The sequence below is a fragment of the Polypterus senegalus genome, chromosome 3 (assembly GCF_016835505.1).
Source record: "Polypterus senegalus isolate Bchr_013 chromosome 3, ASM1683550v1, whole genome shotgun sequence".
Lineage (NCBI taxonomy): Eukaryota > Metazoa > Chordata > Cladistia > Polypteriformes > Polypteridae > Polypterus > Polypterus senegalus.
This window is the reverse complement of record NC_053156.1, coordinates 306472519-306498461: the sequence shown is the minus strand read 5'-3', so window position 1 is coordinate 306498461 and position 25943 is coordinate 306472519. Positions and strand designations below refer to the sequence as shown.

The following is a 25943-nucleotide window of genomic DNA, read 5'->3' as shown; positions in this document are numbered from 1 at the left end:
CACGCCAGACACCAGGTAAAAGTGCTAAAATTATTTGTTTAATTATAATAATGTGCACTAAGCACCCTCCACTCCACACTACTCATAAACCAAATACAATACTCCAATAATAATAATAACCAATCCTCCAACTCCCAGACGCGTTGCCCTCCTACCACCCAGCTCACCTCGCCGTCTGGGAGTTCCCATAGTCCTTTTATACTCCCTGACCCAGAGGTGTTCCTGCCCAACAGTCCACAATTCCTTCTTCCTTCCGGGTCAGGGTAAATAGTCCTTATCTTCACCCCGGAAGCACGTCATTTCTTCCTGTCACGGGATTATGACGTACTTCCGGGTTATAGGGCATATACGAGTCCATCAGCCTCCCTACAGCGACTCCTTGTGGTCCCCAAGGTATCCAGCAGGGCTGGGTATAAAAACTACAGAGTCTATGATGCCCTGCTGGAACTCAGGACACATCCATGCTGTTGGGAGAGCTGCTCCTGGTGGCCTGGGGATGAGGGCCGGAATATGAAGCCATCCACCACAGCAGGTAAACAGCTGAGAAAACTGTGCGGGGTGGGGGGATGTGATAGTAGGCTGCTTGCTGCTAATCAACACATTTAAAGGACAAAAGACGCTGATGGAGAGGTGTGAAGGGATTTAAGGTGGGACGGATCTATGCGTTTTTTCGTAGGCTCTGGTAATTCTAGTGTTAATGCTCAATAGCTTAGCACTTAAATAAGGCATTGCACAATGATGAGCCAACATGATCCAAAGGGCTGGGAGTCCCTGAATTCTCAGGCTCTGCATTTTGAAGCATTATGGTAATGTAGCTGTACTAACCCAGCCAAGGTTGTGCACAAACCAATGTGTTTCTTTGTGTCAGTCCCAATCCCCAATAAATGGGGAGGGTTATGTCAGGAAGAGTCACATGTGGACAACAATGCAGATTTCCATACAGAATCGGTTGAGACCCAGGTTAACAATGGCCACTATCATTACTGTAAGCAACTGGAGGAACTGGGCAGCTGTTGAGGAAAAGAGAAAAAGCGAGAAGGTGTGTCCGGAGACTGGAGGAAAAGAGGAAGGTTAAGACAGTGGAAGTGAGGGTTGGAACCGTAAATGTTGGCACTATGACTGGTAAAGGGAGAGAGTTAGCCGATATGATGGAGAGAAGGAAGGTTGATATACTGTGCATGTTAAGAGACCAGATGGAGGAGGAGTAAGGTCAGGTGTATTGGAGGTGGATTCAAATTACTCTGCCAAGTTGTGGATGGGAGGAGAAATGGGGTCGGGGTTATTCTGAAGGAACAGCACGTCAAGAGATGAAAAGAGAGTCAGAGTGACGATTATGAAGCTGGGAATTGGAGGTGTGATTATAAATGTTGCATATACCCTCCAAGTTGTGCGATGGAGGAGAAAGAAGATTTCTGGAGTGAGTTGGATGAAGTGATGAACAGAGAGTGGTGATTGGAGCAGATTTCAATGGACATGTTGGTGAAGGGAACAGAGGAGATGATGGGTAGGTATGGTGTCAAGGAGAGGAATGAAGAAGGTCAGAGGATAGTGGATTTTGTCAAAAGGATGGACATGGCTGTAGTGAATACATATTTTAAGAAGAAGGAGGAACATAGGGTGACGTACAAGAGTGGAGGAGGATGCACACAGGTAGATGACATCCTATGTAGAGAGTCAATCTGAAGGAGATTGGAGATTGCAAAGTGGTGGCATTGGAAAGTGTAGTTAAGCAGCATAGGATGGTGGTCTGTAGGAGGACAGTGGAGATCAAGAAGAGGAGGAGAGTGAGGGCAGAGCCAAGGATCAAATGGTGGAAAATGAAAAAGGAAGTCTATAATTTTGAGTTGAGAGAGGAGGTGAGACTGGCACTGGGTGGCAGTGAAGAGTTACCAGACAGCTGGGCAACTACAGCAGATGCAGTAAGGGCGACAGCAAGAAGGATGCTTGGCGTGACATCTGGACAGAGGAAGGAGGAAAAAGGAAACCTGATTGTGGAATGAGGAAGTACAGGAGAGTATACAGCGGAAGAGGATGAAGAAGAAGTGGCATAGTCAGAGAGATGAAGAAAGTAGCCAAGAGTACAAGGAGATAAGGCGCAAGGTGAAGAGAGAGGTGACGAAGGCTAAAGAAAAGGCGTATGATGAGTTGTATGAGAGGTTGGTCTCTAAGGAGGGAGAAAAGGACCAGTGGGCTACAGAGAGGGGCTGAGCTGGGAAAGATGAGCAGCAGGTTAGGGTGATAAAGGATAAAGATGTGAACGTACTCACAAGTGAGGAAGAGAAGATGGAAAGAGTACTTTGAGAGGCTGATGAATGAAGAGAACGAGAGAGAGGAGAGTTTGGATGATTTGGAGATAGTGAATCAGGAAGTGCAATGGATTAGCAAGGAGGAGGTAAGGACAGCGATGAAGAGGATGAAAAATGGAAAGGCCGTTGGTCCAGATGACATACCTGTGGAAGCATGGAGGTGTTTAGGAGAGATGGCAGTGGAGTTTGTAACCAGATTGTTTAATGGAATCTTGGAAAGTGAGAGGATGATGAGGAGTGGAGAAGAAGTGGACTGGTGCGGATATTTAAGAATAAGGGGGTTGTGCAGGACTGCAGTAACTACAGGGGGATCAAACTGATGAGCCACAGCTTGAAGTTATGGGAAAGAGTAGTGGAGGTGAGGTGATGATTAGTGAGCAGCAGGATGGTTTCATGCCAAGAAAGAGCACCACAGATGAGATGTTTGCTCTGAGGATGTTGATGGAGAAGTTTAGAGAAGAACAGAAGGAGTCGCATTGTGTCTTTGTGGACCTGAAGAAAGCAAATGACAGGATGACTAAGAGGAGCTGTGGTATTGGATGAAGAAGTCGGGAGTGGCAGAGAAGTATGTAAGAGTGGTACAGGATATGAACGAGGGGAGTGTGACCGTGGTGAGGTCTGCGGTGGGAGTGACGGAGGTGGGATTACATCAGGGATAGGCTGTGAGCCCCTTCTTATTGTCAATGGTGACGGACAGGATGACAGACGAGATTAGACAGGAGTCCCCGTGGACTACAATGTTTGCAGATGATATTGTGATCTGCAGGTTGAAGGGGACCCTGGAGAGGTGGAGATATGAGGAGAGGAATGAAGATCAGTAGGACCAGCAAGACAGAATACTTGTGTGAATGAGAGGGAGGTCAGCGGAATGGTGAGGATGAGGGAGTAGAGTTGGCAAAGGTGGATGAGTTTAAATAGTAATCCCTCACTATATCGCACTTCGACTTTCGCGGATTTACTCTATCACGGATTTTAAATGTAAGCATATCTAAATATATATCACGGATTTTTCGCTGGTTTGCAGATTTCTGCGGACAATGGGTCTTTTAATTTAGGTTACATGCTTCCTCAGTTTGTTTGCCCAGTTGATTTCATACAAAGGATGCTATTGGAGGATGGCTGAGAAGCTACCCAATCAGAGCACGTATTACATATTAACTAAAACTCCTCAATGATATACGATGTGCTTCCCGCTCGGTGCTCGATTGTTTGCTTGTCTCTGCCTCTCTCTCGCCCTCTCTGACATTCTCTGCTCCTGACGGAGGGACTGTGAGCAGAGGGGCTGTTTGCCTAGTGGATACGGACGCTCCCCTAAAAAATGCTGCTTTATTGCGGTGCTTCGGCATACTTAAAAGCACACTTATTGATTTTTTGATTGTTTGCTTTTCTCTCTCTGAAATTCTCTGCTCCTGATGCAGGCGCTCCTTTGAAGAGAAGATATGTTTGTATTTTTTTAATTGTGAGAAAGAACTGTCATCTCTGTCTTGTCATGGAGGACAGTTTAAACTTTTGACTAAAGGGTGTTATTTCATGTCTAGAGGGCTCTAATAATGTTAACAGGGTGGGAGAGTTAAGGGCTTAAAATATCTAAAAATAACTACACAAACATATGGTTTCTACTTCACGGATTTTCTGGAACGCAAGCCCCGCGATCGAGGAGGGATTACTGTACTTGGGATCAACAGTACAGAGTAACGGGGAGTGTGGAAGAGAAGGGAAGAAGAGAGTGTAGGCAGGGTGAAGTGGGTGAAGAAGAGTGTCAGGAGTGATCTGTGACAGACGAGTATCAGCGAGAGTGACAGGGAAGATCTACAGGACAGTAGTGAGACCAGCTGTGTGATATGGGGTGGTGACGGTGGCACAGGAGACAGAGCTGGAGGTGGCAGAGTTAAAGATTTACATTGGGTGTGATGAGGGTGAAAAGAATTAGAAATGAGGACATCAGGGGGTCTGATCGGGTTGGACAGTTTAGAGACAAAGTCAGAGAGGCGAGATTGGATTGGTTTGGACATGCGCAGAATTTGCCCTACCAAAGTTCAACTTAACACTTTTAATCTTTATTATGGTCACATGACCCTAGTGGTCCAATCACCTTGACACCCTCAATTCTGTCCTGATTATTACAAAATCCAAAATCCTGAGAGGCGTCCCACCGTGTTGGTGCTCTAACATACTGTCTTACAAAACAGTCACAGATTACTTCTAAAACCTCCTACTCTTGTGCTCCACAGTTTGCAAGGTTATCTCAGTTAACACTGAATTACCAAAGCGTACAAAAACACACACAATAAATCCGGCCCACCTTAAATCCGCTCGCACCCCTCCATCACCGCCTTTTGTGTTGTAAATGTGTCGATAAGCCCAAACAGCAAGCAGCCCGCTATCCCATCCCTCCGACCTCCACTAAAAGTTCAGAAACCTCTCCCAGCTCCGGCCTTGTTTATCAGGGAGTCAGGTACCCAGAGCTGTGTAGGCTCAAAAAATATCTCGTTATTTGGAACGCATGCATTTCACGTGGGTTCTGTGTCTACAGAGATCTACTGTCTATGTAAGTGTAGGATGGCAGGAAATGCATGAAATGTTGAACACATACCTAAAAGACAAACGTTTTTCCTGTTTTAGTACTAACGCCAAGATTTTGACATGAAGTGTTGTTGTGATGTGAGATTTTACATATAAATTGATAAATATTTTGTATGTCTTTATTTGTAATTTAGGCAAAGCAAATGTTACGTTAGTGAGAAGCATTCATGTTTACAAAACCAGGAATGGGTCTTCTTTGAATTTCACGAGTCCAGCGCCAACTTCACTCAACTTCACCAGCACTGACAAAACCTAAAACCGTTCACATTTTTGGAATGCTGGTATCGACCGCTAACGAAAGTGTCGGTTCTTTTGACACCCTGGGCAGGACGCCTGCTGCTGTGTTCATGTCGGTCGTCTGTAATATCTAAAATCGTAAAGGTGTCAGGACTAAATAATCAAACAACAGAACTGAGAATTGAGAATTCAAAACATACCAGCACTTCCAAATTCAATGACAAAGAGAATGAGAGAAAACGCTCATCTCCATCATCTCCTCAGCTCTTACCTTCAGCACAATTCCTTGAACCTGACGCTTTCTCAGTTGGCTTCACGTCACAGTCCAGAGGGTCGGTCTTCACCTGGACACTCTGAGGTCCGCTCTTCATCACGTCTGCTCCAGTTCCCTCCTCATCTGGACACACAAGCTGAGGTTCCAACTCCGACTTGAGGTCTTCGGCCTTGAGGCTGTTGATCCCCTCGTTATTGTGCAGATCACTGGCATCAGACGTCGTCTCAGGCTCCTCTTTAATGACGACTTGTCTCCACTGCCAGTCCTCCTCTTTAGTCTGAAGTTGCCCCGACTCCCACTCCCCGTCTTCACCTTTAATGTTCTCCATGGCGTACACCGAGACTCCTGTGTGGTCTGAGATTCTGCCCTTGTCTGTTGCGTTCTGCACCCGAGTGTCCTTGACAGAAGGCCTTCACTCTCTGGTGTACACCAAACCCATGACAGTAAGATATGACCAAAGGATACCAATGACAGCCAGCACATCCAGTGGTCACCAGCAGAAGGAAAGAAAACCAGTGGGAAGTGCTGGCAGGCCTGACCCTTTGCCTTTCAAAGTTTTTGAGTTTGCCTCCACACATAAATGGAGGGTCTTTCTGGTCGCCTACGGGTGAGATTCAGCTTGGCAGGACTCTGTTAGGCCACATTTTACAAAGCACACCAGTCAATCGATGGTTTCTCTTCAATCATTGGCTACTCGAGCAGATTTCCAGCTGCATGTTGACCGCTCCAGTCTTTGGGTTTTCCTGTGCATCTCCAGTTTGACCGTCCAGAGCACAGCAGACATTTAAAGTGTAACGCCAGCCTCCGACACCCCACGTGTCATTACTCGTCCCTTGTGTGGTCACACAGCTGCAGTCACATGCCATCAGCGGAGGCTCCTGCACACCCAGACAGCTCTCCTCCCTTCTGCATTTGTCACCAGAACTGGCAGCTTCTCTTTGTCCCTGCGGACAGAACACAGCGGAGCAGATTTAGAAAAGCATTAAAGACATTGGAGTCTGCGTCTTTGTGCCTTTGACTTTTAGTCTGTGCCTGCTGCCCTCGCTTGTCTTTCTCCAGACCTTTTATGTGCTTCTTACAATATGGAGGCCAAACTACACGCATTATTACACGTTTTAACTCACAAGGGTGCAATGAGTTAAGAGCTGCAGGGTTCACAAACTCCAGAATGAGGCTTCAGCTGTCAATAACACAAAGCAGGCCTGACACCCAAAGTCAAAGGCAGGCTTTGTGGCCTCCAGGCTTCAACGTCAACATGGAGAACAGCAGCGTATGAAACCCCTGGCCATAAACACCAAAACAAAGTTCTTTTACAATGAAATGAAAGGGAAACGGGTAAAGGGAAACAAAAGGAAGATCCAGTAACAAAGAAATCAAAAGACAACGAAAAACAAACAACAGTAATGCAATATTTCAAGAAAATCAAAAAGCACTTTCAAAAAAATGAGTTTGGATACCAAAATCCAGAAAACAGAGTGGGAGTCAAACAACCAACGACTGCCACCACAGCAGCACTACGCCCGTTGGCACACTGGAACATCACAAGATGTTTGACGAGGGTCCAGCAAAGCCCACCCACCCAAGTTAAGTTACAGCCTTATGCTGGCCGGCCAGGAGACCCCAATCCCTTAGTCTCCACAAAAAGGGGGCAAGGTATAAATAATAATAATAATACTACTACATGTATTTATGTAGCACCTTTCCCATAATAAAAAATAAACAAATATATAATTAAAATGATACATAACTTATGACAACAAAACACATTAAGGACAATGAAAGAAAAATAAGTTTGAGGCACAGAGCACTTAACAACAATGAGGTCAAAATCCAAAAATCAAAGGAGAGCTGAACATGAGCAGTTGGCACTAATACCACAGCATGGGCACTGAGGCTGTCACCAGCTTATACGGGCCTGGAGGCGGAGCTACAGCGTCACGAGGCCCCGCCCCCTCGCGGTCACCATAAAACAGAAGGATGGCAAAACAATATTCATAACAGAAACAAATGCACAAGCAGAATTTACAATCTAACATTTTAGAGGCAAACCAGAATACATAAAAAGGCACAGGGAGGAAACTCAACACAGCGACTCCACGTGGCACAGGCGCTATATAACGTAACAGCACGCTATGCCATCTTCCAGCTCGCCGTGTCATGGAAATGCCCCACTTGTGCAAATGTGTGACCCCTCCAGTGGATGGTACAAAGGGGGCACACAGCTAAAGAAGGTGGCTACCAGCCTGTTTATCTTTTAACACATGTAATCAGTTTAAATCAGCTTTGTTCGAAAGTGCATGTAATGTTTAGGAGAAAATTAATCATAAAGTATCTCAATCCCCGACACGCAGCAGTGCCAGCTGAAAATTTCATTTTGAAAGACAGAATTAAAAATTGTTTATTCAAACCAACATCTTTTTGAAACATAAAACCCACAAAATGTAACGTTTCCAATATAAAACAACCTGTGGACACGTATACAGTAGACGACAACGTATCTTTGCACAGAGCTCTTGGGTGTCAAGAAAATCAAACAGTAATAATCGGCGCTTGGTGCTATACGGTGAGAATCGGCCCGCCACTTTGTTAGCGAGATCACTTTGAAGAGATTCCGTTTTCCGAGACTTCTGTAATTCCCGTGACGCCTCGCAAAGGCCGAATGCCAACATCTGTGAAAAGTCGAGCGAGCGCTGCGAGGGGCACGAGCGTAAAGAGAGGCGTAGCACTCAGGACTTAATGTGCCTGCGCCGAATCAGAGCGCTTCACGCTCGGCACAAAGACACGGATTGAAACAGAATCGACTTTCACTGTGTGGCGCACGCCTGGCGTGGAAAGTGACACCCGTGAAAGCGACAAGCCAAGTGTAACCGTCTGAACCTTGACCTTATTGGAGCCCGCGGAGCACAACAGAACTGAGGAGGCCCTTCACGTGGGGCTCAATGACTACAGTCGCGGTTACTGCTCTCCAGACTGTCGGTTATCTCTCTCCCCTCGTCGCATTCCTGTTTCAAATTGGCAGTACGTACCGCTGCGATTTGGTTTTCCGGACAGTCCCTGCACCCACTGCTCGGTTCAGCGGCCCACTTCCGGTGTCGTCCTTGTCTTCTAAACTGAGAGTAGCCGCTAAAAAGAAGTCCTTCGGCCCATGAGCTGTATCAAAAGAAAAGTCCCGAACGCCCGAATCCACCTCCAAACACTAGAGGGCGCAGTACCCCATGAGAAGGGTCCGGCTGCAGGTCGCAGACTTGGCCTTCCACGACACTCCCCCAATATTTAGCGTCTGTCCTCTGGCACATTGATTTACTTGCAAGAAAGTAACGTTGATTAACCCTGTAACCCTAAAAGATGATAAAATCTTTATTAATATGCCAGACCAGAATCCGAGTTTCTGTTTATATTATTATTGTTGTAGTTCTTTTTAGAATGAAAAAAATCAATTTCATAACACGATTCAGGGTTCGATAGTGTGAAGTATAGCGGCCCGGACACACACAGGCGGATACCATTTGACCCATCACACCACGTTTATTCACAATATTTACCACAGTGCACTGCCACCAACCCCCAGTTCCCCAAAGTCTAGGCTCTCACTAGCCACTGTCTTTTCAACACAACACACTCGGGCCTCGCCTCTCCTCGCTGCCACTGCCACTGCCACTGCCACTGCCACGACCTTGTTGTTGTTGTCCTCCTCCTCCTCCTCCTCCTCCTCACCCGACTCCAGCCTTGATTGCAGGGCGGCGGCTCCTTAAGTAGGTGGCTGATTGGCGACCACACCCAGCCACCTGCCACAATAGTTAAAGAAAGAAGACATATTTTTTTAGATTAAGGAAACACCATACTAAATATGCATGTGGTTGTTCTAACTTCTATTTTAGTGAATTCAATCATTTAAAATACTTAAAATTATTGTTACATTATTTCTGGAACCTCCTTCAATAAAAGGGAAAGTTCCATTAATGACATTAATTTATTATGTTGTAAAATGAGTGATGATCAAAGCCATGTAAAAGAAAACAAAAAGGCTTTTAAAATTGTTTGTATTGTACAATGTTTAAAATAATACAGCATATGTGGGGACCTTCATCCTCCATTGTCTTGAAATGTGTTTTCTGAATTTTATTCTACACTGCACTTACAATGCTGATTAATTTCAAGTGGTGTTGTTAAACTAGGTTTAAAATGATATCACATGAGTGAGTAAGGTGTTTAATACTTGAAGTACCAACATTTATTAAATGATTCTGTATTTTGAAAACCGTTGGTGGCATCGCTGCTGGCTCGCAGAAAGGAGACCAGGTTTACGTCTCTGGTTCTCCCTGAGTGGAGTCAGCATGTTCTCCTCGTGTCTGCTGGTTTCCTCCTGGTGCTCTGGTTTTCTTCCTCAGACGTAAAGGTTAGGTGTATTGGTGTTGCTAAAAATTGGCACTAGTATGTGTTTGGTGTGTGTATGTCTGCCCTGCAATGCCAGGGCTCCCTGACGAGGTTTGTTCCTGCCTTGCGCCCCATGCTGGCTTAGATAGGCTTCAGCACCCTACCCGGTGACCCTGTTGAGGACTGAGTGGTTTAAACAATGAATGAAATCTTGGTAACCCTTAAACAATTTATTATGGTTATATATGAATTTTTACAGAGTGTAAAAATATGTTTTAAACTTTTGGTTAAGATGCCTCCATTCAGATACAAGAAATATCCTTTTCTCTGGAATGGCTTGCCTTATTATGTTAGATCTACTCCAATACTGAATACCTGAAGTCAAACTCAATGACGTCTTATCTGTTCTCACGAGCACTTGACCCTGTTTGTATAAGTTAGGTCATGTACAGTATATGCATGATTATAAATACATTTTGTATGTAAGACTGTGGACATTTAGAGTTGATCTTTTATGTAATGGTTATTCTTGCAGTTATGCGATGTGTACTGTGGTCGGACGCCCAGGAGGACGTGAGGAGGGCCTATCCCTCCTCCAGACTGCGAGGGGGTGTCTGTCCTGGTTCTGTTGGGAGCCACGGGTCGAGGGCATGGAAGCCCTACCCTGTAGGGGCCCGTGGCCACCGCCAGGCGGCGCCCCGATGCCGGTTTACCCCGTGTGGTCTTTGGCCGAGGATGGAGCCCGGCTGGGACGCCTTGGAGGACCAGAGGAGGGCGTGTGCCTCCTCCAGACTGAGTGGGGGCGTCCGTCCTGGTTATGCAGGGGGCCTCGGGTACAGGGCTTGGAAGCCCAGCCCTGTAGGGACCCGTGGCCACAGTGCCTGTTTATCCCAGGAGCCCGGCACTTCCGCCACACCAGGAAGTGCCGGGGGGAAGACGACCGGGGAGACACAGATGGCTTCCGGGTGCACGGCCGGCACTTCCGCCACACAGGGGTGTGGCCGCCGTTAAGCAGCTGGAACCCATCCAGCTCCCCATAAAAGGGGCCGCCTCCCTCCAGGCATTGGTGGAAGTCGGGAGGCAGTAAGACGGAGCTGGAGAGAGGACAGGAGGCGGCCAGAGCAAAGGCACAGAGACTGTAGGCCCTGGACTTTTGGGGGATTCAGTGCGAGAGGCACTGGGGTTCGTGAGTGCACGTGACTTTTATATAATTGTAAATAGTGTAAATAAAGTGTGTTGGGTGAAAATATGTCGTCCGTCTGTCTGTGCCGGGGCCAGCGTTCACAGTACATACTGGATGTTTTAACTGCGTCTTTTACCATTTTTTGTACAGCATTTCAGTTCAGTTCTGGCTGTTGAAAATGCTGTTTATAAATAAACTTTGCCTTGCCTTAAAAACATTATTTTAATGCAAATGCAGATCTGAGAGAATAGCTTAAAAATGAAGCTGGTTTGCAACATTTATTAGCAAAAAGTTAAACAAAATATAAAAAAAGAACTAGAATTATAGGTAATAGAACAATGAGGGACATGTATGCTTATGTTACATTTTCTTACAAAACGCAGTCTTTTTTCTTTTTCCTCTCATATTCTCTAAAAACAGATGCATATCTTCCATCTCTGAAACAAGGAAGGTAAATGGTTCAAGGACGTATTCCCTCTCCTCTTCTTCTGGAAATTCAGTTAACAAATCAAATTTTTGAAGGGTCTCCTCTATGTCGTCCTTCTCCATTGAGAGTAATGAAGGGAGTGAGACTTGCCCTTTGAAGACAGAATTATTCTCAGTACACCACTTCTCTGCCTCCAGAAGATGCTGTAATATTTAAGAAAAAAGAAATCTGTAAATGGTCATCATAAAGCTTAAATAGAAATTAAAACTATAAGGACATAAAGTCTTAGTTCTTGCAATAGGTAGTTTCAGCACATAAAGTGTAATCAGTGGCTTCAGGCAATGTAAGAGTTAAATATTAAAGGCTAATACCCATACTGTACCTTCTCTCCAACGTAATCTGTAAGGCCACCAATATTGACAAAAGTGAGGTTTTGGAATGAGCCAAGTAAATAAGAGATGAAGACTCTTGTGGCCAGAAGGCAGTAAAATAATTCTTACATTGTAAGATAATGATGGAAAAGTAATCACGTCCTTTAGGAGATTACCTGTGCCAACAGACTCAAGGGCACGCTAGCAGAATTTACAACTCAGAGGGTAGGAGCGGGACGGTTAAATACACAGATAAGTGGAAGATGGGGTCGCTCCTTTGGCCAGATGGCTGATAAGACTTTTGGATCAAGGTAATGGCAGCTGATGATGGGGCAATTACATCCATTAGAAACTTAGCAATGTTTATTAGGCATTAGGAAATATTGGTGACTAGGCAAAAACACAGCAATGCTGAGTCAGATAATGGTGAGAAAAATATACAGAGTGAGGTAATCTTGTGATCCATTATTAACCTTGCTGTATTGGATCACTAGATTATTAATACATCCATCCTCCAACCCGCTATATCCTAACTACAGGGCCACAGGGGTCTGCTGAAGCCAATCCCAGCTAACACAGGGTGCAAGGCAGGAAACAAACCCCAGGCGGGACGCCAGCCCACCGCAGGTCTCACACACACACACCAGAGACAATTTAGACTCGCCAATACATCTAACCTGCATGTCTTTATTAATCGGCCATTATTTGAGGTAAAACAGGCTTTAAGTTTTTTAGGCTTTGACTCCTACTGGTTAAAGATTAACAGTATGCATCTGAGACAAGCATCACACATTTTGTTTCTTACATTTTATTCACTATATAGTCAGCATTTTAAGCCAACATCAACAAAATGTAACCCATCTATCTTATGTAAGTTTATAAAATGAGGTGTCTGAACCTGCTCATTGGTGCCCTGTGCTAGATGTTGGAGAAGAGAGGCTGATGCTTCTTCTAAAAGAAAAGATTTGAAACATTCATTAACACAGTGCTATGGAATAGCGAGACATTTTGTTCACTTCAGATGTAGTTCAAGTCTTTACCCATCTTCTGTTTATTCATTAATGGCTCCGTATAGTCTAGACCTGAAAACAGAAAAAAGCATAATATTTACCTAGGGAAATGTTACTAAATGAACCAAAAGAACATGCACAAAAATGACACTGTCCAAGCTGTGCATCATTTCTGTACCTTCTCGTTTTTTCTTCTGTTCTTGGTCATCATTTAGAAGGACATTTGCTAACTCAGTCCAATGTGAGTATTTCCTCCAGTGATTTAAAAAAACAGCATTAAATATAAAATGGTAAACCTTCTAATTATTTGTTCTTGATTTACAACATGGCTAAGCATGAATGCCACATTACCGCAGAACTGACAAAAAAGTTATTAAAGGAAATTTAAACTTCATCTACCCCTTGGGGCTTGAGTTCTCAGGCAACATTATACACCACCACGTCCTCAAAGCTGGCATGTCATTCTAAAGAGGATCAAACGTAATCAAGTTATTAAAACGAAGTTTTATGTTATAAAAATATTTATGCAAACCATTACAAACATGCATTTAAATTAACTGGATTTTGAAAGGTAGGTGTTTCTGGAACATCCAAACCACTAGGGACAGTATGCTTAAAGTAAAACAAACTAACAAACAAGAAATTATATAAATAAAATTAACGTAACTCAACACAAATTGGCGAAGGTTTCAAAAACGGGTACCCACAACCAGATACAATCCTCCCTCCACAAATACTGCAATGAAAGATGAGTTGAGACACTCATTAAAGTCAAAGGGGGCCTCAAGGATGATATACAGTGCAGCGCATTCTACAGAGAAACCACAAAAAGAAACCTGGACACAACATTATATACAGACATACACAGAAATAGAGTTAAAATATGAACTGGTCATACCATCAACATGAAAATTCCACAGTCATTGCTATTCATCTGACTTGGAAGGCCTAATGAGCAAAGGAGCAAGAAATGAATCAAAGCAAAAAAAAAAAAATGCTGATCTAAAATGTCTTTAGGTATCAAAGATAAAAAAAGGTTAATTACGACATTTACAAAGTCAAATCCTGATCGTGATTTCTATTGTCCAGGAGACAATAGAATTTGAGAATGTTGGCCAATTCTCCTGCAGGGAAAAAATAAGTAAACATGCGTAAGGCATTTTTACATTAACACTAAAAGTTTTCTTCATGAGTATATTAGTAAATATTAAAACTACTATAATCAAATAATATTAATATGTTATTATATGAGTAAACAGAAAGTAAATTCATACAATTAGTACTTTGAATATTGCAAAAATGATGGCCTCATTACATATGAAATGATAACTTCTTACAGGTAAACTTTGCAATGGATCAAGATTTCTTGGAGGCCCCCAAGTGGCAGTGACATACAAATCTCCCATGTAAATGTCTTTCCCCTGCACAGAACAATTCAAAACCTAAATGTATCAATTTAGTTTCTTCTGTATATCAAAATATCAGTACAAACATCAAAAATAGAAATATTTCACCATCCTTAGTGGATGTGTATATTCATTAACAGTAGGAACATACCTTTAGACTCGAAATTTGTTGCACCAAGTGTAAGCATGCATTACCAATCTATAAAACAGAAGCTAAATGTTAAGAACTATTTAGAACATTCCATATAATGCAGTAATTGCTTGACAACTTACAGTGGATTCCATTCAAGATTCTGGTCCAATTGTCTTAAAATCTGATCTTGTCAACCAGACTCCTCCCACTTCCAAAAGTCTCTCAGTCTGTGCCAGTTTGGTATCCATTACAAACCTGATCTGTGGCAAAATAGCAAATGACCATTGTACAATTTCCATTAAACATACAAATTTCCTTTAACATAAACTGCCCACATCTTAATATTACGCATATGTTGTGGCATAGCATGCTCTACACATTCTGCAGACTTGTGAGACTTTCACAATGAATTCCACATTGACCTGGAATACACATAAAACAGTATTAGTTTACATTGCAACACTCACTTACACTCACAAATTTGTCATTTTCACCATTAAATGCGACTGCAGTGGCTGGACAGGCTGCTTGAAATGTTCCTGGGTGACTTATTGAATGCACTGGGGACGTGGTTAAATTAACAAATGGCAATTCAGATCAACAGTGCAAAATACCATCAGATATTAGCAGTACAGACTTTATGAACTTCTTCAATGAGAAAATTAAAAATATAAGATCCCAGATCTCAGCATCACAGTACAAACCAAATACTAGCTTAGCAGACCCTGTCGCACATTGCATTCAGCACTTTAGTAATTTTAATCGTGTAACTCACCAGGAAGTCTTAACTTTAATTACTAAAATGAAGCCCACTACTTGTTCCCTAGATCCAGTGCCAACAAAACTAGTAAAAAGTGCAATGGATGTTCTTGCAGCGCCTATTCTAACCGTTATCAATAGTTCATTACTGCATGGCACCGTACCTGATGCACTAAAAGTGTCAGTCATTAAACCTTTACTTAAAAAGTCAGACCTCGACCCACACATACTAAATAACTAGAGGCCTATTTCAAATTTACCATTTCTCTCTAAAATACTAGAAGTAGTCGCCAGTCAGCTTCAGTCACACCTTACGCATTACAATTTATTTGAGAAATTCCAGTCTGGCTTTCGTACTGGTCATAGTACAGAAATGGCACTAACACGGGTTGTAAATGACATTCTGATATCCTCTGATGAAGGAAACTCCACTGTAATTATGTTGTTGGACTTAAGTGCAGCATTTGACACCATTGACCATTCTATTTTACTGCACAGGCTAGAAAACGATGTTGGGCTTACAGGCCCCGTGCTCGCTTGGTTCAGTTCTTATTTATCAAATCGATTCCAGTATGTACAGAAATGTGCTGACAGTACTCCATCATTATACACAGAAGTTCAATATGGTGTCCTGCAGGGCTCAGTACTGGGACCTTTACTGTTTTCACTTTACATGCTTCCACTGGGATCTCTCATTAGGAAACATAATGTTAATTTTCACTCGTATGCAGATGACACCCAGTTATACCTTTCATTTAAATCAAATGAAGTTTCTCCGATGTTGTCTTTAATTAGTTGTGTTAGTGAATTAAAGGAATGGATGAATGAGAACTACTTGTCTTTAAATACAGATAAAACAGAGATGTTAATTGTTGGAGGGAATGACGCTGATCACAGCAATATTTTGTCGTCATTTAACTCAGTTGGAATCCCAATTAATTTTACTGAATCAGCCCGCAATCTAGGAGTTATCTTTGACTCTAGCATGTCATTTAAAGCGCATATTACAAAGTCGTCCAAAACATGTTTTTTCCATCTTAAAAATGTTAGGAAATTAAGGCGCTTTCTAAATAAACAGGATTGCATTTATCTCTAGTAGGATTGACTACTGCAATGCGGTGTTCACTGGCTGTTCAAACTGTTCTTATACAGCCTCCAGTTAATCCAAAATGCGCTGCAAGAATTATTACAAGAACAAGAAAATATGAACACATAACCCCAGTTCTTAAATCTTTACACTGGCTCCCAGTTAAGTTTAGGGCAGATTTCAAAATCCTCCTTTTAACATATAAAGCATTAAATGGCCAAGGTCCGCTTACTTGTCTGAACTTATCATGACTTACAAACCTGAGCGCACATTAAGATCTCAAGATGCCGGTCTGCTTAGGATTCCAAGGATTAATAAAATAACAGTGGGAGGTCGAGCTTTTAGTTACAGGGCCCCTAAACTGTGGAATGGTCTTCCTGCTTCCATAAGAGATGCCCCTTCAGTCTCAGCCTTTAAATCCCGGCTGAAGACTCACTACTTCAGTTTAGCATATCCTGACTAGAGCTGCTGATTAACTGTACAGACTGCATCTCTGTTGTTAGTCATTAGCACTAAACATAAGTAACATGATAATTATATTTGAATACTAACCCTCACCTATTCTGTTTCTTTTCTCGGTACCCAAATGTGGCATTGGTGCCACGGCCCACCTGCCAAGTTGTTTGCCTGCCTATGGTAAAGTCATCCCTGATGGAGGATCACAGGAATCATGGGAAAGAGGGGTCCTTTCATCGGAGCAACGTTTCAGCCGTGGCATGGCCAAATGGAGATGCAGCTGATGGATGAGGTCTCCAGGACTCTAAAAATATCCAAACCTAATTATGTCATATCATCTACTGTTAAACCGTACTTCTAAAATTTTTATTATTATGCGGTCTTAAGGAATTGTTCTGTTCTGTATATTGTATTGTATTGACCCCCTACCTTTGACACCCACTGCATGCCCAACCTACCTGGAAAGGGTCTCTCTTGAACTGCCTTTCCGAGGTTTCTTCCATTTTTTCCCTACAAGGTTTTTTGGGAGTTTTTCCTTGTCTTCTCAGAGAGTCAAGGCTGGGGGGCTGTCAAAAGGCAGGGCATGTTAAAGCCCATTGCGGCACTTCCTGTGTGATTTGGGCTATACAAAAATAAACTGTATTGTATTGTATTGTATGTGATTGCTTGATGAACAGCTGATGGAGATGGAGGAGAAGGAGCTAAAGAAGCTAGATAGATAGATAGATAGATAGATAGATAGATAGATAGATAGATATGAAAGGCACTATATAATAGATAGATAGATAGATAGATAGATAGATAGATAGATAGATAGATAGATAGATAGATAGATAGATAGATAGATAGATCGATCGATCTGCCTTTCCAGTACAATCAAAGGCAATTTTACTCCCTGGACAAATCTTTCTCAGCTCAGCCAGTGCCTTCTGATTGTGTTGATGTATAATGGATCTCATCAGGAACACATGAGCAGACGGAGAGAGCATATTCCGAAAATAATTGTTTTTCCGCATCTCTGCAAAAAACTACTCTGCCCTCTGAGAATTTATCCACCCTTGCAATTCTGGAACCAATGAAATTCTTCTCAGCGCATCCTTCTCATCCTTTGTGTTGTATTGGTGGAATGTATCATACAGAGCATAGTGCTCAGTGGATCCTGTGACAGGATGACCATTTAAATCAGGTGTGACTTTTTTAGCATTGAGTCATGGCAAATTTATTTTTAAGTTTTCTTTAACTGCCATTTCAATGTTGTCACAGGTTGCCTCTGCTAGTCGTCCTTCATTTGGATTAAATAAAGGTCTCTCTGGCTCCCGCACCTTGCAGTGGTTTACCAAACCCCTGGCAAAGTCATAAACAACCACATTTGGAAAATGCATCCAGGACAGCAACATATCAGCAGTGTCTCTTGGACTTTCTGCCCTGATGTTGAATTTAACAGAGTAGACTACTCCACATGGACACATGATCACTGCCCAGCCACCTTTTCAAACATAAAACAGAATCAGCATAAGTATTGCTGTATATAAAATCATCAGATATAAATAGCTTTTAACACCAAAAACAAGACATATTAACAAACCTCCACTCGCCTGATGCACCCCAAACCTTCTGAAACACCTTGTCATATGTGCTTCGAGTTTGCATTTTTGCCCTTAAGCGCAGGACAAGATCCATTTTTGAGCCCTTAGAGTCAAACTTGCATTGTTTACAAAGCTTTCGGATGGGGTTAACCTTTAGAAATGACAATAATGAGAAAGTAGCACCTTCTAATAACAAAATCTCCTCATACTGTTGTGTATAGTAATTTACCTTTGAATTCATGACTTCATTTGGGAGACGCTCCTCTGTAATATCAATGTCACTTTCATCTTGGGACTTATTTGACACATGTACTTTAGCATACTCTGTGTTAGCAACAATGTGAATTGCTCTGGTTTGGGGTCCTATCCAGGGTGCCCACTGATGGTAACTTGGCAAAATTACAAAAGGACTATCACGGTTGCCTGGAAAAAGGGAAAGACTTCAAAATCGACCCTTTCAAATTACATTCAGGCAGCTGTTAACAAGTAAAAATGTCATGAGCTTACATTTCACAAAGCCTCTACCAAGAATTTCTCTTTCCACGGACTTCCAATAGTCTTCCATGTCCACCTCCCCTTTAAAATCTGGTGGGGGTTCTTTCACGTCACTTGCTGAAAAAAAAATATATTTTTATTATAATGGCTCATTGTTTTTTATTGCCACACTATCCCTTGAGCAGAGAAACTGGGACTGAAGTCCTGTTGTCCTCTGCAAAGAACGGCTCAACCAGGCATGCATGGACTCAGGATGTCCTTACCAGCCATTTTAAAGACACCCTTTTTGTGTAAGTCCATGATAACAATAGGGGGATGATGCCCACAGTGCGCACAAGAGAAATTATAATCATGGCACATCAGTGCCTCAAAATGTAGGTATGCATGCAATATGGCATTATGACTTGGGTAGGGCACTTCATTAGTTTTTTCAAGGCTGCTTATGACCCTCTCAACAGCTGTGTGACTCTAAATGTGGAGAACAAAAAAAAACAGGTTCAGGCACTAAGACAAGAATATATGTATATATATTTCAGAAACTTTTCTAAAATTCAGCGGTCACAATGTACATACAGACAGCATTCCCAGTATGAAATACAGTAATGCTAAAATGTAATGGTAAATTACATATATCTTTATTACATTGCTATGAGAAAAATAATAAAAATAAAACAATTGTGTACTCATAAAATCATCCAAGGTTGATATTAAACTGGACACTCCCTCTATGTGAATACAAAAGCCCCATTGATTTTGGCCCAGTGCATTTATGGGTCCAAATGGAGTGCACTTGTAATAAACCCTTCAAGTTACAATTATGGGTAAAGGTATAACTGCAAATAATGTGTCTTTGCTTCCATCCATAATTTATCGACTTCCTGTCTTATGCTGATTAAGTACAATGTCTAGTATACATGGCCAGGTGGGCAGCACAGGTGAGTGAGGGAGTAATCACAGTAAGTGATCAACACAGTAAAGTATTTCCATTACATTAAGAATGTAAAACTAAGCTATAATGTGTTTCGACTATATGCTTTAGGTTTTTATTATTTTTAAAATCTTCTGTGTACTTGACTCTACCTGGTAAAATCTACTGAGATGAATGCCTTTATTTAGATTGGTAAAGTACCTGAATTGAATTACGCAAAAAAAGACACGGATGGATGCTCATAATGATATGGTCATCAAAATTATGTAAGCCATCTTTCCATTCTTGATAACGGAAGAAACTGTCACAAAGTCCACGTCGTCTGTAATATGTGGAAACATCTAAAAAAAAAGAAAGAAAAGCAGGCAGAAATAATTCAACATAATAATAATAATGATTCCTTACAATTTATATAGTGCTTTTCTCGGTACTCAAAGTCACTGTAAAAGTACAATATGAATAAGCTTGATAGGTAGCTGTACACATGGAGGTGCTATAGTTATAAATAAATAAGAAATCTTATTTTAAGAGCTCAAAGACAACAACAGAATACAAATAATACTTAAAAAATACTTACATATTTGACAAAAAACTGTTTAAAGCATAATTTGACAAACCTGTAACAATACCAGAGAACATGATGATCTTTCCTTTATGGGTAATAGGAATTGGATCAGACAAAGGAACCTTACCAGGGCACTGGGCACAAAATGTCTCATATGGAATCAAGTGCATTGGGAAGTCACCTATTATTGGTGTGGCACAAACTTCACAAGGCAAAACATCTGGGATTGTTTTATTCCTCTGAATGTACTGCACAAGTCTCACAAGTAAATGGCCTCTAGAAGGACAGAAAACATCACATGACTGTTGTTCAGAATCATAGGAGCCACTGTAAATGGTGGCAGAGCCAAAAACATCATTTCCTGTTGTCTTAACTTCTTTAAAGTGTTCAGGGCGTGTTTGAAATAAATGCCATTTAAATATAGCCTTGTGTATACATGAAGATACAGGCTTGCACGAGGCACAGTGTCAGATATTAAATTTCTTGTTATAATGGACCATCACCCTCCCCAAACGAGACCTGAATGATATACGTGGTTCAAACACTGATAGATATACTTGTGATTTTTCTTCTACAAGAGAAATCTCTTTACTTAATGGCGTCTGCTGTGTTTCTGCCATCTGTTTACGATGTAAACAAGTTTTCATTGTCTCTTTACCAAACCATTTTGCTTGTATCATTCTAGTTAATACTTCTTCCTGAAGTGTAATGTCTGACATAGCAGTAACTGGAGAGAAGGCCAAAGACCTCAGATGGAAGCATTCAAATCCCATGAATCCACTCCTTTGAGAAAATTCTGATGCTCGTTTGCATTTCTCTAACTCGCAGATCACAACATGTTTAGCTCCCCATGTGCACTTTTCAACATGAATGGGGTATCTAGGTCCAGTGGAAGTGTTTACCACTGCAAAAATGCCCCTTCTAGAATCAATACAAACCGAAAGAATCCTGTTATATTCATTTATTTCAATGTTTGTTGAGGAATGTTGTCTTTTCATATGTAACTTGAGATTTTTTTTGTACAACCTCAAATTACAAAAAGAACAAAATATCTTCTTCTCTTTTGCATATTGTAGAATTTGTGACCCTCTAAAACTAGTGACAGGCGCTGCTGAACTGACATTGATTGTGGCAATGGAGGGCACAGTCTCTTTGTGAGAAGTACTGGGGATAGTCTCTCTGGTGGGCACAGCGGGAGCAGTCTCTCTGGTGGGCACAGCGGGAGCAGTCTCTCTGGTGGGCATGGGTGTGACCAATTTTTGACATTTTTGTAAGTGAGTTAAAAACCTTTGTCTTTTGACAATGACTTTTAAACACAAACAACAATGGAAATGGCCACTTGTGACACACCCTGTGTTGCATCTGTAGATAGTAAAACCTACCAAACAATGGAAAAGCAGGATTAGTTCAGCTCTTGAAACTTTATTTGAAAAGCTCGAATTCAAACATCTAACAATCAATATTGCTTGAAAGTAAAGTAGCCTATTGCCGTTTTTTTTTTTAAATTAAACGCACTTGCATACACAACTGGCATAATTACCTGCATAATTTACAACATGGTCTTCATGGCTCTGAAGGTGAGATTGCATGATGCTATAGTCTCCCTTCTTTTTGCAAAGTGGGCACTTGTACATATTGTGATATTTAATCAGTGTTGGTTTTATATTCTCTCCATAAATTGAGAAATGTGGCTGTGGAAATCAAGACAATCATAATATGTAATTCTAATTTGGCAGAAAGCGCTATCGTTCTTTTATAAATATATAGCTAACTTAACACTTCAACTACAGAAAATTCAAGTTAAATATCTAACAAACGTTAATGAAGACGATACACATATACTTCTCATTATTGTACACTACACACTGCACATACACTACATAACATCACATAAATAAGTTCAAACGTTAATACTGCTGAAATAGTAAGACATGACTCTTTAAAACAAATAATACATGAAAGGAAAAGAATTAATTAAAACGATATGTTTTAAAATTGGACATCTAGCCAATGTTATAATGACAAACACAAAACACTTGGATTCGTAGCGTACGCTATTTATAATTGTACATTAGTTTTGTTTAATGGCTCTGAAGTTTCTATAAACATACCGAGCTTTTTATTCTGTGAGTCCATACCCGATTTTGTTGTGCCATTATTCCGTAAACGTTTTCAGCTCCTTTTCGAAAAACTGTACAACTGCTCTTCTCTTTCTATTTTTAATACCATGTGATGTCGTGGGCGTGCAGCTGTGGAAGGCCGGGGGCGTGGAAGGCCAAGTCTGCGACCTGCAGCCGGATACAATTGATTGGTGTTATCACTAACCCGGCAGGAAGCCAGAACACGCGAGTGCGCAAGCGCGAACACGACAGTCTACTGGCGGGATTTCTAAGCCGGCAGTAGCCGGTTTGCCGGCCGGACAAACGGGTGAGTCTTTCAGCGAAGCTGCGGTTCGTGTCGATACTGTGCGGTGATCCTGTCAAATACCTACAGGGTGCACGTCGGCGCTTTCTCAGCTGCGGAGCGGCCGCCTGCCTTTGAAATCGCGCAGCCAGGGCTGGAGAGGCCGTGCCCGCGCCCGCGCTTCCCCTCTCGGCTTTGTCTTCGCTGCATTGGGCTTTTTAAAAGCGACTCACCCGTTGCGCTGGCGGGTGCAGGTATTTCGGGTAAACGTTTGATTTCTAGAAATTGCAGATGAGTTCAGCCGGGAGCCGTCAGCATGTGCAGCGGCGCCTACTGGTCTGTTACCCGTAAGAGACGCGGCTGAGGCAGGGAGAGCCGGGTATTCTGAGTATGCGCTTGGCGTTTATTGAGAGGCCGCGCTCAGGAGCTCCGTCTTCACGGGATGACTTTAAAGGCCGCGGGATTTGCAGCTGAGTTAATGTGACTTATTTACGGAGAGGAGACGGAATTTCTTTCTCATAAAGCAAATCGTCAGTGATGAGGTGACCCTTTTGATTTTAACATAAAAGAGAGAGACGTTCATTAACTGTGCATATGAACCGCATTAACGACAGCCTTTTTGACTTCTGGATTGCCTTTAGAGTACCCAATAGTTTTCGATTTCATATATTAACAAGAAGCTTGTGCTTGTTTGCCAGTCTTCCTTCCAGCTAATTGATTTTGTGCGTTTTGGTTCATTCTACAATTCGTGCCAAGTTTGTGTTTTTTAACCTCTGTGTGGTATTCAATCTCAGTCCAGACTCTCTTCACGCGTAGCTTCTGTCTGGTGGAACGAGCTGCTCAACTCCAATAAAAATGATGATTTCCTCAATGTGTATAAGAAGCGTTTCAAGACTGTCTTGTTTGGCGAGTTTCTGTCTGATATTAGCTGTCACTTTGTCCTGTTACAACTGTTTCCAAATAGTCTCCCCCAGACTAATGTTTACTCAATTATGTTGACCTTTTTGTGAATTGCTAATAACATCTGCTGAGTAAATAAATGTAAATGTTAACTAGAGTATCTTTAGAAGAAATGACAGAGGGGGGAAAGAAAATCTTTAGAGGTTTTTTGGAGAACAAAGAGAGATCAAATAAGCCGTCCAATTGGGAATATTAAGAACTGGTATACAGTTGGAATGAAAATCTGCCACCTGTGTGGCCTGTTGTGTGTCATAAGTGAGCAGCGCACAGGCAGAAAGGGAGAGCAGCTGTCAGTGGAGATGTGCCATCCTCCAGCTGTTAGCAAGAATGTCCTCTTTAGGGGACCTTTCCATCTTCACTTGGTGTTTAGCTTGTTGGGCTAATCAGCCAGTTTTCATCAGTGTTTCTAATGTTCTATAACTCCATTGGCTACCAATTCAATTTTGGGTGAAGCGCACGATTCTTCTGCTTAATTTTCAAATCTGTGTTAGTCTGTGAGTTCTGTCCTGGAGTACCGCTGTCAGTGCAGAATTTTGTTTTAAAAAATTTGACTAATCACTTGCTTCATTGACCTCACTGTTTAATTAGTTGAGTATTTTTTTTTTGCATTTTAATTCCTTATTTAAAAAGTTTCCTTATTTTGCATTTAGAGAAATGTGATAGTGAGAGATTTCTGTTTTTGCCTAATCTCTGAACACTTTTTTTTTTTTATTCGTCTTTATCTGTGGCACTTACTCCCCTCATTATATCCATGTGCTAAACCTTAGTAATGAGCAGTGCAGACGCGAGTGCCAGTGACACTGAATGCTAAACTGAGGTTGCCATTTCATATTCATGTACGTGCTAAATACAAGGTGGTCCAGATCTAATTATGAAAAGGCAAACACATCGCACCCGCTGTGTAACTGACAACCGTCTCCCAGCCATTTTGGAATGCAGGGCAGGTGCTGCCATCTATCGGCAACAAAAAGAATTTTTTGTGAATTCTCTATGTAATAAACTGAAGTTCTAGCGTAATGAAAATTGCATAATTAGATCTGGACCACACTATAGTACTAAGATTAACTCTGGCTGTGCAGTTCAGTCATATGAACCACTGAAACGTCTGCTTTGCACTGGATCCTTGACTTTGTCACACTGTTATTTTCAATTTTCTTCCCTTTTTTTGTCAATCCAGAAATTACAAAGTGGATTTGCTGAGTTTTATTGCGATGTACCATAGGCAGTATGTTTGTGTGTTACGCTGAGGTGAATTCTTTATCTTGCTTTATAAGATTTTGTTCTGCTTATTTAAACCTCCTCTTACTAATTAGTACACACAAGTCAATATAATTGAAGTAGCTTCTCCTCTATAGCATGTCATTTGCTCCCATGTTGGCAATGCCCGTTGTTAATTGTCACTATTTGGATAAAATTAAGGGGGGAAATGGTAACTTTATTAAAAGGTAAGCTTACTTAGCCCATTGTTCCATGTAGAGAGCGTAGGCCGTCAATGACGCCTCTCCAGTAAGTCTGGCTCTGGGCCATCTTTTCCATCTCTTTTTTTTTTTTTTAAGCTGGTGCCACACTATTAAATCCTATTTGTTTGGGATTAGTTTTCCAACAGGAGGTGAAGTAATTATCAGAGAACTGCTGCAGGTTTTTTTTTTTCCTCTTTCACGAGCTGCACATTCACATCTCAGTAAATATTATTGGATACTTTTACCTTCTGTAAAAATAAATAAATAACCCCAGGTTAGACTAGAAGAATTAGCATGTCAGTAAAATTTGGTCATTTCAGCAGTTCGGATGGGACTAGTAACTGAAGTCCTCCAGTAGTGATTACTTTACCCAGTGCCTAAATTGGTAATTAAAAAAACAAAAACCAAACCCAAACTGTCGGTGTGTTTCGTTTTGTGCATGTTGAATATCTGGGGCTGTTAATCCAATTGTAGTTCTGTTGGTGTGCTGATACACATGGGCATACATAGAAGTGGGTCTGAGGAGTGAACGGACACAATGTTCTTCTAAATAAGGATTGCTAATGTGGTCTGAACTGACTGTGTGCATACTGTACAGGTATATTGACTATGGTGAAGGGGAGATGCTGGTGCAGAGTAAAGCACTGCTGATATATCATTGACTTTACACCACCTCCTGGTGCAAAACTAAGCCTGTCTGACAAGGACAGTCGTTCTGTGTCTTGCTTCCAATTGTTTCTTTGTCTGCGTCTCTCTTCCTTTTTCATTGAGACTTCCAGGGCAGAGCCTGCCAGGTGGTGTTGAAAGCTGGTGCCCAGAGGGTATGTCCTTTCCAGCCCCAGTTTCTTCTTCAGATTTGCTTGGCAACTGGCTCTTGTCCTGCTTTTTGCCACATGTCTTCATTTTGTATTTTGTAGCGCCAACATGTGTTGAAGGTCCA

At 41.8% G+C, this 25943-nt stretch overlaps 2 protein-coding genes and 1 pseudogene across 6 annotated transcripts in view; 1 reads left to right on the top strand and 2 right to left on the bottom strand.

Moving 5' to 3' along the window:
- Positions 1-11222: 11222 nt before the first annotated feature.
- On the bottom strand, positions 11223-23314 carry LOC120526420. Of its 5 annotated transcripts, XR_005633149.1 has the most exons (16): positions 22817-23314; positions 22292-22468; positions 21721-21871; positions 20308-21558; positions 19817-19956; positions 18951-19155; positions 18700-18804; positions 18422-18615; positions 18192-18343; positions 14445-14564; positions 14323-14370; positions 13165-14186; positions 12944-13017; positions 12796-12837; positions 12654-12706; positions 11223-11587 (listed from the first exon to the last, which is right to left on the bottom strand). XR_005633149.1 is itself a non-coding variant. In XM_039749590.1 (9 exons), exons 4-9 carry the CDS (start codon positions 20348-20350, stop codon positions 18161-18163), a joined length of 945 nt encoding a protein of 314 aa, XP_039605524.1. In that variant the 5' UTR covers positions 20351-21558; positions 21721-21871; positions 22292-22468; positions 22817-23303; the 3' UTR covers positions 17421-18160. The 5 variants fall into 5 exon arrangements, 4 of the variants coding, with proteins under 4 accessions (XP_039605525.1, XP_039605527.1, XP_039605526.1 ...); XM_039749590.1 differs by lacking the exons at positions 11223-11587; positions 12654-12706; positions 12796-12837; ... (2 more) ...; positions 14323-14370; positions 14445-14564 and having other exon boundaries at positions 17421-18343; positions 20233-21558; positions 22817-23303; XM_039749591.1 differs by lacking the exons at positions 18192-18343; positions 18422-18615; positions 18700-18804; ... (4 more) ...; positions 22292-22468; positions 22817-23314 and having other exon boundaries at positions 13165-13229; positions 13664-14186; positions 14445-14943.
- Positions 17317-18100, bottom strand: LOC120526421 (annotated as a pseudogene).
- The window catches only part of LOC120526418 (gastrula zinc finger protein XlCGF57.1-like), a 19479-nt gene continuing 16201 nt past the window's right edge, over positions 22666-25943 (top strand). Inside the window, exon 1 of the mRNA XM_039749589.1 lies at positions 22666-22846. The gene's annotated coding sequence lies outside the window, so the exon portion shown is untranslated. The remainder of the gene's footprint in view (positions 22847-25943) is intronic.